The 18,440-nt window shown below is 44.6% G+C and overlaps 1 protein-coding gene across 2 annotated transcripts in view; it reads right to left on the bottom strand.

Moving 5' to 3' along the window:
* Positions 1–16,839, bottom strand: part of LOC121573391 (kelch-like protein 8) — a 34,039-nt gene extending 17,200 nt beyond the window's left edge. For both annotated transcript variants that reach the window (XR_006002036.2, XM_041885330.2), the window contains exons 1-5: positions 16,641–16,839; positions 8,690–8,927; positions 7,524–8,072; positions 4,199–4,385; positions 3,819–3,962 (exon numbers count right to left, since the gene is read on the bottom strand). Coding sequence is in view for 1 of the 2 variants with exons in the window: in XM_041885330.2 (XP_041741264.1) it covers positions 3,819–3,962; positions 4,199–4,385; positions 7,524–8,072; positions 8,690–8,905 (1,096 nt within the window). In the remaining variant the exon portion in view is untranslated. The remainder of the gene's footprint in view (positions 1–3,818; positions 3,963–4,198; positions 4,386–7,523; positions 8,073–8,689; positions 8,928–16,640) is intronic.
* Between the last annotated feature and the right edge of the window lie 1,601 nt (positions 16,840–18,440).

Below are 18,440 nucleotides of genomic sequence, written 5' to 3'. Positions count from 1 at the left end.
CACATACTAGGGCTGTCCCCGACCCAAAACAAATCTTGGGTCGTCCTAGTCGTCTGTTCCAATCGATTGGTCTACATTTTAAAACGTGTATTTTTCCATATATAGACACACCCTATGTTTGAATAAAATCAACTATATGTAGGCTACTGAGCTTGTCTGATGCTTTAAGCACTGCGATTAAAAATGAAGAGACACACAAATTACTAAAGAGGGAGCCAGAGATCAATATAGCCTTACAGATCAATATAGCCTATCCAGAAGAAGAAAACCTGTTCCCGACCCTCCTCCTCCTCACGCTGCCCGCTGCTGCTGGCCTTCGCAGCCGTTACGCTCCTGAAGTTACCGGTAATAGTCTACACCAGCGGTCGGCAACCTTTTCCATTTGGAGTGCCAAGTTATCGTACCATTTCTACTGATCTGCCAGTTATGATTTTCATATGCACATTTTCGTGGAACAGTTTCATTTCATTTTTAATAAAAGTCTTCATATCTCAAAATCAATGTCAGGTGGTTCATAAAAATTATATCTAAATGAAAATGATACAAATCTAAAAGTAACTTATATTGCCATTATGTAAAAATAGCCAACATAGAGCCAACAAATAAAAACATTGCAGGTAGAAAATATCCTGCTAAAAATAAATATCCTATAAATCCCATTGGCTACACATGGCCTGTCTGCATGGAACTTGAAACATTGTATCAACTATTGACTTGGTCTGGCCCAGTGCTAGCAAACTTGCAACATTGTATAAAACATTCTCAGCATTTCCTCCTTCAGTGAACTCCAGACAGACACAGCTGTAGGCTATTTGCACAAGGGATAAGAAGTAATCAGGTAGGCCTATTTTATGATGTTTTCAACGGATCAGAGCATGACATTTTTTCCCCCCTTTCATGCCAAGTGGTTATCGAAATGGAGAGAGCTGGAAAGATTTTTCAAATAGGCTACGTTGAGGAACTATTGTCATTCTCAATGGATGTAAAAACAGACTTGGTTTACTTGTTGTTGGAGGCGAAGAAAAAATTACTTTTGAGAAGCTCCACAGTAATGGTGAGTTAAGACAATCAGAAATAGTATCAGATCCCCAAATGGGCACATTTATAAGCCTACATTTGAGCACAGGCCAGGTAGCCTAGGCCTACGTCTATGCGTAATCAAGTGCATGTGCTTAATCAAGACTGACAGGAGCGCGCCAAACAAAAGACAATTAATAAAATTGACAATTCGTAAATGGAATTAAATAAACCAAAACTTTTTCCTCACAAGTGTAGCCTAGGTTGAGCTCTGCAAACAACGTGTCCACTCCTACAATGACAACGGTAAGACTGTAATAATAATAATATTAATATACTGAATGCATTAACAGAAATTACCATAACATACATTGTAGATTCGAAGTTATGGGAATTAAGGGTAAATGTACTACTGGTGCTACTGGTGTGTGGCCTCCACAATGGATTGATCCACTCAGACAGGCCTGAATCAGACAGGTCTCTCAGACAGGCGTGAATCAGACAGGTCTCTCAGACAGGCCTGAATCAGACAGGTCTTTCAGATAGGTGTGAATCAGACAGGCGTGAATCAGACAGGCGTCTCAGACAGGCGTGAATCAGACAGGCGTCTTAGACAGGCGTGAATCAGACAGGCGTCTTAGACAGGAGTCTCGTGTGCCATAAATGTTTTGCTACTGCTCGACAAAAAACAAATCTCAGTCGACCAACAGCCAATCAACCAAACAATGGACTAAACGGGGTCAGCCCAAACATGTACATTTTGTGGACTTTGTGTTATAGATATGTGGTAGTAGAGTAGAGGCCTGAGGGCACACAATGTGCTGTGAAAGGTATTGTCATGTTTTTAAAAATGTATAATTACCTTTAATTTTGTTGGGCCCCAGGAAGAGTACTATAGCTGCTGCCTTGGCAGGAACTAATGGGGATCCATAATAAACCCCCAGGAAGAGTAGCTGCTGCCTTGGCAGGAACTAATGGGGATCCATAATAAACCCCAGGAAGAGTAGCTGCTGCCTTGGCAGGAACTAATGGAGATCCATAATAAACCCCAGGAAGAGTAGCTGCTGCCTTGACAGGAACTAATGGAGATCCATAATAAACCCCAGGAAGAGTAGCTGCTGCCTTGGCAGGAACTAATGGGGATCCATAATAAACCCCCAGGAAGAGTAGCTGCGCCTTGGCAGGAACTAATGGAGATCCATAATAAACCCCCAGGAAGAGTAGCTGCTGCCTTGGCAGGAACTAATGGGGATCCATAATAAACCCCAGGAAGAGTAGCTGCTGCCTTGGCAGGAACTAATGGAGATCCATAATAAACCCCAGGAAGAGTAGCTGCTGCCTTGGCAGGAACTAATGGAGATCCATAATAAACCCCCAGGAAGAGTAGCTGCTGCCTTGGCAGGAACTAATGGGGATCCATAATAAACCCCCAGGAAGAGTAGCTGCTGCCTTGGCAGGAACTAATGGAGATCCATAATAAACCCCAGGAAGAGTAGCTGCTGCCTTGGCAGGAACTAATGGAGATCCATAATAAACCCCAGGAAGAGTAGCTGCTGCCTTGGCAGGAACTAATGGAGATCCATAATAAACCCCCAGGAAGAGTAGCTGCTGCCTTGGCAGGAACTAATGGAGATCCATAATAAACCCCCAGGAAGAGTAGCTGCTGCCTTGGCAGGAACTAATGGGGATCCATAATAAACCCCCAGGAAGAGTAGCTGCTGCCTTGGCAGGAACTAATGGAGATCCATAATAAACCCCAGGAAGAGTAGCTGCTGCCTTGGCAGGAACTAATGGAGATCCATAATAAACCCCCAGGAAGAGTAGCTGCTGCCTTGGCAGGAACTAATGGAGATCCATAATAAACCCCCAGGAAGAGTAGCTGCTGCCTTGGCAGGAACTAATGGGGATCCATAATAAACCCCCAGGAAGAGTAGCTGCTGCCTTGGCAGGAACTAATGGGGATCCATAATAAATACCAATACAAATTATCTCAGTCTCTGTGCTCTGACCATCCCTGAGAGATTCCATACACCACTCATAACCATACAGCACTCCTAACCATACACCACTCCAACAAAACAAATAAAGACCTTTCTGCGAAAACACAGACCCTGGCCGTGACACCACTCTCCAACGGTATCTCAGGGGGAGCAAAAAACACATTTCCAATTCACATATGCATATAATACACACTTGTACATGTGTGAAATAGGACAAATACAAGTGTTATGATTTGGGAGCAAGGTTAGTGTTTGGACATAGACAAACACACTATCCAGGATACGCTTCCACACTCCATTCCCCCAGGGGGCAGCAGAAACCTTGTCCAGGTGTTGAGTCTGGTTGATAAGCACAGGGTGATCGACAGTCAGTGTCCCAGCTTGCAAGCCGTGAGGCTGTTGGTTGGTTTGGTGGAACAAATAATAAATCCGCTTGGACTGGCCAACCAAGAGAGACGGCTGGCCCTGGACCAAGGTAAGATTGCTGTCTCCCTGGGCACACTGATTTGTCACATAAATGCACACATCCATTCAGTTACAGACCATGTAACTAGGCCTAGGACCCCTAGACACATCCATTCAGGTTACAGACCGTGTAACTAACGAGTACAACAATATCCGTAAGCTAGTTATTGGGTTCGTAACATAAACACCTAATTAATATTACTATGATATGATGGCTGCTGCTCTCCCAACACACATCTATTCTCCATCCCTAATCTGCAAAGCATTTAGTGAGTACAGGGGGGAAAACAGCACATAAAAGACCAGTTTTGGTCTCTCTCGTCCTCCATCCCTCACCTCCTACAGAGATGACTCCGACATGTCGTCTCCTACTGTTCATCTCAGGTCCAAAGAACCAGCTGTTCTTGCTGATGGAGTAACACTCGATGCTGCGGAACGGGTCACCAGAACCTCCCCGCCCACCCACACAGAACAACACACCTGATGACGAGGCAGAGGTCAGGGGTTAGAAGTTATGAGTTCAGAGCACATGAATATACACCCTGAGGAATCAATCAACGATTTAGGGTTTAGTTATGTCAGGCTCGTAATATAGAAATGAAGAAGATGATGATTTGCAGGAATGCCAACTTTTCCTTTATCATTGTTCTGCAATGTACTCAACACTATCACATAGCCGATTGATTATTAGTTGGACAAGCTGCCAGTCCGTTTACCTGCAGTCTGTTTCCTTGGTGTTGTTCTGACAGAATACTCAAAGTCGGGGACAACCTTGTTGCTAAGGTGCAGGTGATAGTTCCTGGCCTCATCCAGCAGATCTCTGCAGCTCAGGTTCCCTTTGATCACCTCCTCTTTGGCCACCGTGGCCGTCAGGAAGTCTACTGGGAGCAGGGGGAGCCGCACCTACAGGAGATATGGATACACAGCACAATCAACACAGTCAACATACACAACATACACAATCAACACAGTCAACATACACAATCAACACAGTCAACACACACAATCAACACAGTCAACACACACAACACAGTCAACATACACAACACAGTCAACATACACAACACAGTCAACATACACAGTCAACATACACAATCAATACAGTCAACATACACAACACAGTCAACACACACAACACAGTCAACACACACAATCAACACAGTCAACATACACACAACACAGTCAACACACACAATCAACACAGTCAACATACAGTGAGGGAAAAAAGTATTTGATCCCCTGCTGATTTTGTACGTTTGCCCACTGAAAGATGATCAGTCTATAATTGTAATGGTAGGTTTATTTGAACAGTGAGAGACAGAATAACAACAAAAGAATCCAGAAAAACGCATGTAAAAAAATGTTATAAATTGATTTGCATTTTAATTAGGGAAATAAGTATTTGACCCCTCTGCAAAACATGACTTAGTACTTAGTGGCAAAAACCTTGTTGGCAATCACAGAGGTCAAACGTTTCTTGTAGTTGGCTACCAGGTTTGCACACATCTCAGGAGGGATTTTGTCCCACTCCTCTTTGCAGATCTTCTCCAAGTCATTAAGGTTTCGAGCCTGACGTTTGGCAACTCGAACCTTCAGCTCCCTCCACAGATTTCCTATGGGATTAAGGTCTGGAGACTGGCTAGGCCACTCCAGGACCTTCATGTGCTTCTTCTTGAGCCACTCCTTTGTTGCCTTGGCCGTGTGCTTTGGGTCATTGTCATGCTGGAATACCCATCCACGACCCATTTTCAATGCCCTGGCTGAGGGAAGGAGGTTCTCACCCAATATTTGACAGTACATGGCCCCGTCCATCGTCCCTTTGATGCGGTGAAGTTGTCCTGTCCTCTTAGCAGAAAAACACCCCCAAAGCATAATGTTTCCACCTCCATGTTTGACTGTGGGGATGGTGTTCTTGGGGTCATAGGCAGCATTCCTCCTCCTCCAAACACGGCGAGTTGAATTGATGCCAAAGAGCTCCATTTTGGTCTGATCTGACCACAACACTTTCACCCAGTTCTCCTCTGAATCATTCAGATGTTCATTGGCAAACTTCAGACGGGCCTGTATATGTGCTTTCTTGAGCAGGGGGACATTGCGGGCGCTGCAGGATTTCAGTCCTTCACGGCGTAGTGTGTTACCAATTGTTTTCTTGGTGACTATGGTCCCAGCTGCCTTGAGATCATTGACAAGATCCTCCCATGTAGTTCTGGGCTGATTCCTCACCGTTCTCATGATCATTGCAACTCCACGAGGTGAGATCTTGCATGGAGCCCCAGGCCGAGGGAGATTGACAGTTCTTTTGTGTTTCTTCCATTTGCAAATAATCGCACCAACTGTTGTCACCTTCTCACCAAGCTGCTTGGCGATGGTCTTGTAGCCCATTCCAGCCTTGTGTAGGGCTACAATCTTGTCCCTGACATCCTTGGAGAGCTCTTTGGTCTTGGCCATGGTGGAGAGTTTGGAATCTGATTGATTGCTTCTGTGGACAGGTGTCTTTTATACAGGTAACAAGCTGAGATTAGGAGCAGTGTGCTCCTAATCTCAGCTCGTTACCTGTATAAAAGACACCTGGGAGCCAGAAATCTTTTTGATTGAGAGGGGGTCAAATACTTATTTCCCTCATTAAAATGCAAATAAATTTATAACATTTTTTACATGTCTCTCACTGTTCAAATAAACCTACCATTAAAATGATAAACTGATCATAAGTCAACATAAACATCTCAGTCAATATACAGTCAACACACACAATCCAGTCAACATACACAATACACAGTCAACACACAACACAGTCAACACAGAGTCAACATAGACAACACAGTCAACAAAGTCAATATAAACATCAGTCAACATACACAATCAGTCAACACACACACAACACACAGGGGGACATAAACGTTAACACAGAAGCATCTGTCCTGCAGGGCAGCCGGACACACCCATCACAGAGTCAAACACTACAACTATCACAGAGTCAAACACTACAACCATCACAGAGTCAAACACTACAACCATCACAGAGTCAAACACTACAACCATCACAGAGTCAAACACTACAACCATCACAGAGTCAAACACTACAACCATCACAGAGTCAAACACTACAACCATCACAGAGTCAAACACTACACCCATCACAGAGTCAAACACTACACCCATCACAGAGTCAAACACTACACCCATCACAGAGTCAAACACTACAACCATCACAGAGTCAAACACTACAACCATCACAGAGTCAAACACTACACCCATCACAGAGTCAAACACTACAACCATCACAGAGTCAAACACTACACCCATCACAGAGTCAAACACTACAACCATCACAGAGTCAAACACTACAACCATCACAGAGTCAAACACTACACCCATCACAGAGTCAAACACTACACCCATCACAGAGTCAAACACTACACCCATCACAGAGTCAAACACTACACCCATCACAGAGTCAAACACTACACCCATCACAGAGTCAAACACTACACCCATCACAGAGTCAAACACTACAACCATCACAGAGTCAAACACTACAACCATCACAGAGTCAAACACTACAACCATCACAGAGTCAAACACTACAACCATCACAGAGTCAAACACTACAACCATCACAGAGTCAAACACTACACTACATACATCACAGTCAAACGCTACACACACCTACAACTAAGTATTGATTAGGAAAATGTTCTACAAACAGACAACATACTAAACACAGAACCTACAAGCATAAACTAAGAATGTTTAAAATGCCAAAGCTCCCCAACCAGGCCAAGCTGTGCAGGGTGACTAAGGCTGCGTTTACACAGGCAGTCCAATTCTGATCTTTTTTCCACTAATTGGTCTTATGACCAATCAGATCAGCTCTGAAAAAGATCTGATGTGTAAAAAAATCTGATCTGATTGGTCAAAAGACCAATTAGTGGAAAAAAGATCTGATGTGTAAAAAATCTGATCTGATTGGTCAAAAGACCAATTAGTGGAAAAAAAGATCAGAATTTGGCTGCCTGTGTAAACGCAGCCTTTCAGACCTACCTGAGTCATGATCTGGTGCAGCCAGGCCTCGTGGTGTTGAGGGTTATTCTTCAGCCACCTGACAGCAGCGGTGTACACCTGGGTCTCAGAGTGGATGTTCAGGTCGCTGGAGGACAACAGGGTTCTCAGGTGCGGAGGCGACACGCACGGGAAGTCCTCACAGTCCACCACTTCCCGGAAGTGCTCGCAAGCGTAGCGGTCCGCCATGTCCATCAGGTCGACGCGGTTGTGGCTCTCGGCGAAGGTGCGGACAGCCAGGCAGTTGGACGGGTGGAAGTGGGCCTTCATGTACTCGCAGCAGGCCCTGGCGACCAGCTCCACCTGCAGTATACAGGCCGCGTAGAGGAGGGGTTGCACGTTGTCCACTGTCAGGGTCAGCCGAGAGGAGTAGGCGAAACGCACCAGGTCGTGGATGGCGTCTCCGTCAAAGTCCTTGATCTCAATCAGGTCCTGTTTGGCCTCGGACATCTCAGACAGGAACATGGCCCTGAAGTATGGAATGACACAGGCCAGAACCAGCTTGTGGCACGGTATCAGCCTGCTGCCCACCTGAACACAGGGACGAGGAGAGGAGAGAGAGAGAGTTAATGCAAGCTCACACGTTATTCATTCCCTGAACTATTCCGTCCACACAAAAAAAGGTTCTGTTGGTTAATGTGTGCCTTTAAAAAAATAATTAATAGGCGAGGCCTATCGCCAGCTATTCAAGGATTCAAACTAATTCGATTTAATAGGCCTAACTGGTTTCCACCAAACTTGCTATTCTTTTTTGCCCTGGAGGCTATTTATACAGAAAATTGGTATATAACCTGTATAAACTGTATTTACAATTATATGACAATATTTTAGGTTGACAATAATTATATTACACCATTTCTGATATCACACGCCTTCCTTTTACAGGATTATGCCTCTACTGCCATTCATTCCAATTAGACTGGTTTGGATTTCTACCTGACCAATATGGCTGCCATTTTCACTCCATTCTGGAACTTTGAGGGTTTATGACATAGCCTCTCTAGTAATTTAATAGAATCTCTATGCTTTACCCATTGTTTGGCATACCCATGTCACAAATAGCTCGTAGCCAAAGAGCTAGTGGCTGAGCATTGTGAACACTATGAAACCCCACTCTGCCCGTCCCTCAGTTCAATGTCCAGACCTACCTTCAGTGTGACATCACAGAGCTCCCCCACTTCGTAGAACTGTCTCAGGGAGTTGTGGAAGTCCTTCCATGCCTCATGGGCCTCAAAGACAAAAGATCCGTCAGGCTCACAGTCTCCATCAGGCCTGGTGGTGGTGGTGGTGCTCTGACGGGTCTCCTTCTCCTGCTTGAGCTTATGCTGCTTGGCATGCTCGGGCACCATGTCGCCTGGCGCCATCACAATCTACAGGGAGCCAGACCTGGGAGGAGAGGGAGGGGCAAGATGAATGGGGAGAACAACATGCAGAGAGCTCGTTAGATGGTGGAGTGGGAGTCAGCCTAGTCCTGTACATTTACAGCCCAACCAAATGCTCAAGTTGAGCCTGCTCTGTTCCCTCCGTCCCACACTCAGTTGAAAAAGAGGTCAAGCTAATTCTCAAAAGGAGGCTAAATGTATGATGACACGGTTGGGAACAGAGAGCTGTAGACTAGACAGGCTATTGAGCCCCTGGGTGAGCCGTCTCTCGCTGCCAAACTGATATGGCACAGCCTATAAACAGAGCATCGCAAAGCACATTTCCACCCACATTTGACAGATTTATGTGGCCCCCTCTGGTGAGCTTTCTGCTGCTGAATGGACTCCCTGAGACAATGTGGCCAAACGCTCCACGGCCCCCTCGTCACTATTCTCAAGGACAGAAGACATTTTGTAGAGACAATGTGGCCAAACGCTCCACGGCCCCCTCGTCACTATTCTCAAGGACAGAAGACATTTTGTAGAGACAATGTGGCCAAACGCTCCACCGCCCCCTCGTCACTATTCTCAAGGACAGAAGACATTTTGTAGAGACAATGTGGCCAAACGCTCCACCGCCCCCTCGTCACTATTCTCAAGGACAGAAGACATTTTGTAGAGACAATGTGGCCAAACGCTCCACCGCCCCTCGTCACTATTCTCAAGGACAGAAGACATTTTGTAGAGACAATGTGGCCAAACGCTCCACCGCCCCCTCGTCACTATTCTCAAGGACAGAAGACATTTTGTAGAGACAATGTGGCCAAACGCTCCACCGCCCCCTCGTCACTATTCTCAAGGACAGAAGACATTTTGTAGAGACAATGTGGCCAAACGCTCCACCGCCCCCTCGTCACTATTCTCAAGGACAGAAGACATTTTGTAGAGACAATGTGGCCAAACGCTCCACCGCCCCTCGTCACTATTCTCAAGGACAGAAGACATTTTGTAGAGACAATGTGGCCAAACGCTCCACCGCCCCTCGTCACTATTCTCAAGGACAGAAGACATTTTGTAGAGACAATGTGGCCAAACGCTCCACCGCCCCCTCGTCACTATTCTCAAGGACAGAAGACATTTTGTAGAGACAATGTGGCCAAACGCTCCACCGCCCCCTCGTCACTATTCTCAAGGACAGAAGACATTTTGTAGAGACAATGTGGCCAAACGCTCCACCGCCCCCTCGTCACTATTCTCAAGGACAGAAGACATTTTGTAGAGACAATGTGGCCAAACGCTCCACCGCCCCCTCGTCACTATTCTAAATGGCAAGAGACATCTATTGTAGGGATGTAACATTCACCAATATGCAACAGTCCTTGATTCAAATTTATAAAGATACAAATGTTTAAGATATGACTGCATCAGTCCGCAGACCCCAAACCGATCCAATTGTAAAATGCATCGGTCAGAAAATCGATTAAAACGTTATGAATCGCCGATTCACTTTTTTGTTTGTTTTGTTTCTCATATTAGTTTCGACCTTCCGAAAATACCTCATATTTTGTGACAACTGATACGCAGTGTCGAAACTAAGCATTTAGCTGCGTTGACCATAATTGAGCATGCCGAACAACCCTAGGGTGTAACCTAGTCAAACTGCACGCTGTGCCCAGCTTTGCTCGCAATATTAGGCTTTAGAAATTGAGTGACAACCTGTGTCATTTGCTTGGTTATCGTTATCTATGCGCTGTTGAAAATTGTGTTTTTCCAGAATAATTTGTAAATGATCAACATTGATACATAACTTTTTTTTTTTTTTTACTTATGTTTTTTTGGGGGGGTACATCAGCTTTAATATTGCATATAGATTGTAGCTTCCATCAATGTAATTGTCTGCATCACTTCCAATCCCCCATATACAGTGGGGGAAAAAAGTATTTAGTCAGCCAACAATTGTGCAAGTTCTCCCACTTAAAAATATGAGAGAGGCCTGTAATTTTCATCATAGGTACATGTCAACTATGACAGACAAAATGAGGGAAAAAAATCCAGAAAATCACATTGTAGGATTTTTAATGAATTTATTTGCAAATTATGGTGGAAAATAAGTATTTGGTCAATAACAAAAGTTTCTCAATACTTTGTTATATACCCTTTGTTGGCAATGACACAGGTCAAACGTTTTCTGTAAGTCTTCACAAGGTTTTCACACACTGTTGCTGGTATTTTGGCCCATTCCTCCATGCAGATCTCCTCTAGAGCAGTGATGTTTTGGGGCTGTCGCTGGGCAACACGGACTTTCAAATCCCTCCAAAGATTTTCTATGGGGTTGAGATCTGGAGACTGGCTAGGCCACTCCAGGACCTTGAAATGCTTCTTACGAAGCCACTCCTTCGTTGCCCAGGCGGTGTGTTTGGGATCATTGTCATGCTGAAAGACCCAGCCACGTTTCATCTTCAATGCCCTTGCTGATGGAAGGAGGTTTTCACTCAAAATCTCACGATACATGGCCCCATTCATTCTTTCCTTTACACGGATCAGTCGTCCTGGTCCCTTTGCAGAAAAACAGCCCCAAAGCATGATGTTTCCACCCCATGCTTCACAGTAGGTATGGTGTTCTTTGGATGCAACTCAGCATTCTTTGTCCTCCAAACACGACGAGTTGAGTTTTTACCAAAAAGTTATATTTTGGTTTCATCTGACCATATGACATTCTCCCAATCCTCTTCTGGATCATCCAAATGCACTCTAGCAAACTTCAGACGGGCCTGGACATGTACTGGCTTAAGCAGGGGGACACGTCTGGCACAGCAGGATTTGAGTCCCTGGCGGCATAGTGTGTTACTGATGGTAGGCTTTGTTACTTTGGTCCCAGCTCTCTGCAGGTCATTCACTAGTATTTTAGTCAGCCACCAATTGTGCAAGTTCTCCCACTTAAAAAGATGAGAGAGGCCTGTAATTTTCATCATATCCCAACTATACAACATTAAAAAAAATCCAGAAAATCACATTGTATGATTTTTAATGAATTAATTTGCAAATTATGGTGGAAATAAGTATTTGGTCACCTACCAACAAGAAAGATTTCTGGCTCTCACAGACCTGTTACTTTCTTCTTTAAGAGGCTCCTCTGTTCTCCACTCGTTACCTGTATTAATGGCACCCTGTTTGAACTCGTTATCAGTATAAAAGACACCTGTCCACAACCTCAATCAGTCAGACTCCAAACTCCACTATGGCCAAGACCAAGAGCTGTCAAAGGACACCAGAGACAAAATTGTAGACCTGCACCAGGCTGGGATGACTGAATCGCAATAGGTAAGCAGCTTGGTTTGAAGAACAACTGTGGGCGCAATTATTAGAAAATGGAAGAATTCAAGACCACTGATCAATCTCCCTCGATCTGGGGCTCCACGCAAGATCTCACCCCGTGGGGTCAAAATGATCACAAGAACGGTGAGCAAAAATCCCAGAACCACACGGGGGGACCTAGTGAATGACCTGCAGAGAGCTGGGACCACAGTCTCAAAGAAAACCATTAGTAACACACTACGCCGTCATGGATTAAAATCCTGCAGCGCACGCAAGGTCCCCCTGCTCAAGCCAGCGCATGTCCAGGCCCGTCTGAAGTTTGCCAGAGCGCATCTGGATGATCCAGAAGAGGATTGGGAGAATGTCATGTGGTCAGATGAAACCAAAAATAGAACTTTTTGGTCAAAACTCAACTCGCCGTGTTTGGAGGACAAAGAATGCTGAGTTGCATCCCCAAAGAACACCATCCCTACCGTGAAGCATGGGAGTGGAAACATCATGCTTTGGGGCTGTTTTTCTGCAAAGGGACTAGGACGACTGATCCGTATTAAGGGAAAGAATGAATGGGGCCATGTATCGTGAGATCTTTGAGCCAAAACCTCCTTCCATCAGCAAAGAGCATTGAAGATGTCGTGGCTGGGTCTTTCAGCATGACAATGATCCCAAACACACCGCCCGGGCAACTAAGGAGTGGCTCCGTAAGAAGCATCTCAAGGTCCTGGAGTGGCCTAGCCAGTCTCCAGACCTCAACCCCAATAGAAAATCTTTGGAGGGGAGTTGAAAGTCTGTGTTGCCCAGCGACAGCCCCAAAACATCACTGCTCTAGAGGAGATCTGCATGGAGGAATGGGCCAAAATACCAGCAACAGTGTGTGAAAACCTTGTGAAGACTTACAGAAAACGTTTGACCTGTGTCATTGCCAACAAAGGGTATATAACAAAGTCTTGAGAAACTTTTGTTATTGACCAAATACTTATTTTCCACCATAATTTGCAAATAAATTCATTAAAATCCTACAAATGTGATTTTCTGGAGAAAATCTCATTTTGTCTGTCATAGTTGACGTGTACCTATGATGAAAATTACAGGCCTCTCTCATCTTTTTAAGTGGGAGAACATGCACAATTGGTGGCTGACTAAATACTTTTTTTCCCCACTGTACATTACATTCATATATCCACCCACCCAAACATATCCAGCTCAGAGGCCCAGCTCTTGAGCTTCATCAGCAGCAGATTTGAATTTAGAACCGAAAATGAATGTTTATGCAACAAATGTTAGTGCATTCTGTTCTCTAATTAAACCATACCTAATTGTTTCAAACCAAAACGTATCGTTCCTGTATCGTATCAGAGCCCATGTATCTACAAGTGTTAGTCCCATGTTTTATGAGCTTAAATAAAAGATCCTAGAAAATGTTCCATACGCACAAAAAGCTTATTTCTCAAAACTGTTGTGCACAAATTTGTTTACATCCCTGTTAGTGAGCATTTCTCCTTTGCCAAGATAATCCATCCACCTGACAAGTGTGGCATATCAATAAGCTGATTAAACAGCATGATCATTACACAGGTGCACCTTGTGCTGGGGACAATAAAAGGCCACTAAAATGTGCAGTTTTGTCACACAACACAATGCCACAGATGTCTCAAGTTTTGAGGGAGCGTGCAATTGGCCTGCTGACTGCAGGAATGTCCACCAGAGCTGTTGCCAGAGAATTGAATGTTCATTTCTCTACCATAAGCCACCTCCAACATCGTTTTAGAGAATTTGTCAGTACGTCCAATCGGCCTCACAACCGCAGACCATGTGTATGGCGTCGTGTGGGCGAGCGATTTGCTGATATCAACGTTGTGACAGAGTACCCCATGGTGGCGGTGGGGTTATGTATGGTATGGGCAGGTATAAGCTACGGACAAGGAACACAATGGCAATTTGAATGCACAGATATACCGTGAAGAGATCCTGAGCCCCATTGTCATGTCATTCATCCGCCATCTCCTGTTTCAGCATGATAATGCACAGCCCTATGTCGTAAGGATCTGTACACAATTCCTGGAAGCTGAAAATGTCCCAGTTCTTCCATGGACTGCATACTCACCAGACATGTCACCCATTGAGCATGTTTGGGATGCTCTGGATCGACGTGTACGACAGCGTGTTCCAGTTCCCGCCAATATCCAGCAACTTTGCACAGGCATTGAGTGGGACAACATTCCACAATCAACAGCTTGATCAACTCCATGCGAAGGAGATGCAAATAGTCTGGGTAGCCATTTGATTAGATGTTCAGGAGTAGACGCTGTTTAGAAACCTCTTGGACCTATACTTGGCGCTCCGGTACCGCTTGCCGTGTGGTAGCAGAGAGAACAGTCTATGACTAGGGTGGCTGGAGTCTTTGGCAATTTTTAGGGCCTTCCTCTGACACCGCCTGGTATAGAGGTCCTGGATGGCAGGAAGCTTGGCCCCAGTGATGTACTGGGCCGTACGCACTACCCTCTGTAGTGCCTTGCGGTTGGAGGCCGAGCAGTTGTCATACCAGGCAGTGATGCAACCAGTCAGGATGCTCTCGATGGTGCAGCTGTAGAACCTTTTGAGGATCTGAGGACCCATGCCAAATCTTTTCAGTCTCCTTGGGGGGGTATAGCTTTTGTCGTGCCCTCTTCACGACTGTCTTGGTGTGCTTGGACCATGTTAGTTTGTTGGTGATGTGGACAGCAAGGAACTTGAAGCTCTCAACCTGCCCCACTACAGCCCCGTCGATGAGAATGGGGGCGTGCTCAGTCCTCTTCATTTTCCTGTAGTCCACAATCATCTCCTTTGTCTTGATCACGTTGAGGGATAGGTTGTTGTCCTGGCACCACACGGCCAGGTCTCTGACCTCCTCCCTATAGGCTGTCTCGTCGTTGTCCGTGATTGTTGTGTCATCGGCAAACTTAATGATGGTGCTGGAGTCGTGCCTGGCCATGCAGTCATGAGTGAACAGGGAGTACAGGAGGGGACTGAGCACGCACCCCTGATGGGCCCCAGTGTTGAGGAACAGCGTGGCGGATGTGTTGTTACCTACCCTTACCACCTGGGGGCGGCCCGTCAGGAAGTCCAGGATCCAGTTGCAAGTAATTATACATGCCACATTAGCCATGAAGAGATGCAAGCAGGTCTGATACGCCGCCATAGCAACCTACTTATGTCATGTCTAATTATTTCATCACACCTGCACTGTTGGAGCTCAGAGCTCAAGTATTTCACTGTACACTGCAACTACATCTGCAACCCTGTATGTGACTAAATAAAAATCTAACCTAATCCCCTTCCCAGAGGTCAGAAGTCTTCAGTTTGAAAAGCCATGTTTCTTTATGCGAGTCTCTCTGCAGTAGGTTAATTAGCTAATGTTAACTTCCTTGGCTCCATACTCAGAGAGGGAGATACCTGCCCTGTCCCATTCATGCCTTTACTAAGGACATTTCTGTCCTGTTCAAATGTCAAATCAAATATATTTATAGTTACCCTGATCACCCAGCCAATAAGCAATATCCATCGGAGGTTGAGATTTTATGAAATAGCACTGTGTAGTTACCTACAGTTTGTTCAGTGAAACGTAGCCCAGATTAGATTTAAACTACCCTTTGTAGCTCAGTTGGTATAGTATGGTGCTTGTAACGCCAGGGTAGTGAGTTCGAATCCCGTGACCACCCATATGTAAAATGTATGCGCGTATGACTGTGTCTCTGGATAAAAGCGTCTGCTAAATGGCATATATTATTAGTATACATTATATTAACTGCCTGCATTTGGACAGAGAGCAATTACAGTGAGTGTGCATGTAGTAGGGTTTATGGACAACAGGCATGTAGAAGGTGCTACAATGTTGCCAATGTGGACATTCTAACTAGCTAGCTAGCTAGCTAGCTAGCTAGACAACCAACAATGTAAAATACACATGGCTAACTTAGGATGGTTGCTATGCTAACCAGTCTTTGGCAACTAGCTAACTATCCATCTGTTCCATGCTTATGTTTTCAACCAAATAAATCACACAAGCTAGCTTACGCGTATGGTTGTTACGCTAGCTCACTTACTAATGACTGTTAGCTGAGTAATTAGCTATCTAGAGCTAGCGGAAATTCTACGTCTCTCTCATATCTTTGCAGTGCTATAACTTATAGTATAAGTCGGTAGGAGTATGAAAAATCATAACTAATAGCTTTACTGGTGTAGCTATATTTTTGCTAGTTAACAACAAGCAATCTGTTCAAATTCATTAGCTAGCAAGAAGCTAGCTAAAGCTAGCTAGCTGACAATTAGCTACTACTGAACTCATGCAAGATGTTGGAGGAAACTAATTACTGTTACCCTCGCTATACATTTACTACATGGAACACTTTGAGACAGTCTACATGAGACAGATGTATTTTTCTGTTACCTCATCTTGTAAAAATCCAATCTCACTTTTCATTTACCGGCACAGAAGATAAACCATTCGACTCGCTCTGGACAATATGGTGTAGGCGCAGACCTCACTTCTTGATATCAGGAAATGCCCCATTGGTGCCTGCCATTGGCCAGTTCCGTGTTATGAGACTAATGTTCTCTAAACACAGATGATTTGTTTGCATAGCAAGCTAGGGTAACTAACGTAGCAGGTTAGGATAATTCACGTGGTTAGGAGAATGAGGTTAAGGTTAGGAAAAGGGTTAAGGTTAGGCTTAGCTACAATGCTACAGTTGTCAACAACTGTTGTCCCCGCAAAAGAAACTGGTGAGCATCAATGGGTGTAAATTAATATCAACGCTGATAACCGAAAACACCTCTACTGTGTTGGAGTGTGCGATCATTATGGTTTGTGTAATTCTGTACTGCAAATGTTTTATATATACAGTACATGTCAAAAGTTTGGACACACCTACTCATTCAAGGGTCTTTGTTTATTTTTACTATTTTCTACATTGTAGAATAATAGTGAAGACATCAAAACTATGAAATAACCCATATGGAATCATGTAGTAACCAACAAAGTGTTAAACAAATCAAAATATATTTTATATTTGAGATTCTTCAAAGTAGCCACCCTTTGCCTTGATGACAGCTTTGCACACTCTTGGCATTCTCTCAGCCAGCTTCACCTGGAATGCTTTTCCAACAGTCTTGAAGGAGTTCCCACATATGCTGAGCACTTGTTGGCTGCTTTTCCTTCACTCTGCTGTCCAACTCATCCCAAACCATCTCAATTGGGTTGAGGTCAGGTGATTGTGGAGGCCAGGTCATCTAATGGAGTGTGCGATCATTATGGTTTGTGTAATTCTGTACTGCAAATGTTTTATATATACAGTACATGTCAAAAGTTTGGACACACCTACTCATTCAAGGGTCTTTGTTTATTTTTACTATTTTCTACATTGTAGAATAATAGTGAAGACATCAAAACTATGAAATAACACATATGGAATCATGTAGTAACCAACAAAGTGTTAAACAAATCAAAGTATATTTTATATTTGAGATTCTTCAAAGTAGCCACCCTTTGCCTTGATGACAGCTTTGCACACTCTTGGCATTCTCTCAGCAAGCTTCACCTGGAATGCTTTTCCAACAGTCTTGAAGGAGTTCCCACATATGCTGAGCACTTGTTGGCTGCTTTTCCTTCACTCTGCTGTCCAACTCATCCCAAACCATATCAATTGGGTTGAGGTCAGGTGATTGTGGAGGCCAGGTCATCTAATGCAGCACTCCATCACTCTCCTTGGTCAAATAGCCCTTACACAGCCTGGAGGTGTGTTGGGTCATTGTCCTGTTGAAAAACAAATGATAGTCCCACTAAGCGCAAACCAGATGGGAGGGCGTATCGCTGTAGAATGCTGTGGTAGCCATGCTGGTTAAGTGTGCCTTGAATTCAGAATCACAGACAGTGTCACCAGCAAAGCACCCCCACACCATCACACCTCCTCCTCCATGCTTTACGGTGGGAAATACACATGCGGAGATCATCCATTCACCCACACCGTGTCTCCCAAAGACACGCCGGTTGGAACCAAAAATCTCCAATTTGGACTCCAGACCAAAGGACAAATTTCCACCGGTCTAATGTCCATTGCTTGTGTTTCATGGCCCAAGCAGGTCTCTTCTTCTTATTGGTGTCCTTTAGTAGTGGTTTCTTTGCAGCAATTCGACCATGAAGGCCTGATTCACACAGTCCCCTCTGAACAGTTGATGTTGAGATGTGTCT

The sequence above is a fragment of the Coregonus clupeaformis genome, chromosome 9 (assembly GCF_020615455.1).
Source record: "Coregonus clupeaformis isolate EN_2021a chromosome 9, ASM2061545v1, whole genome shotgun sequence".
NCBI classification, from domain to species: Eukaryota; Metazoa; Chordata; class Actinopteri; order Salmoniformes; family Salmonidae; genus Coregonus; species Coregonus clupeaformis.
Note: the sequence above shows the minus strand (reverse complement) of the source record. Positions and strands in the feature narration are given on the sequence as shown.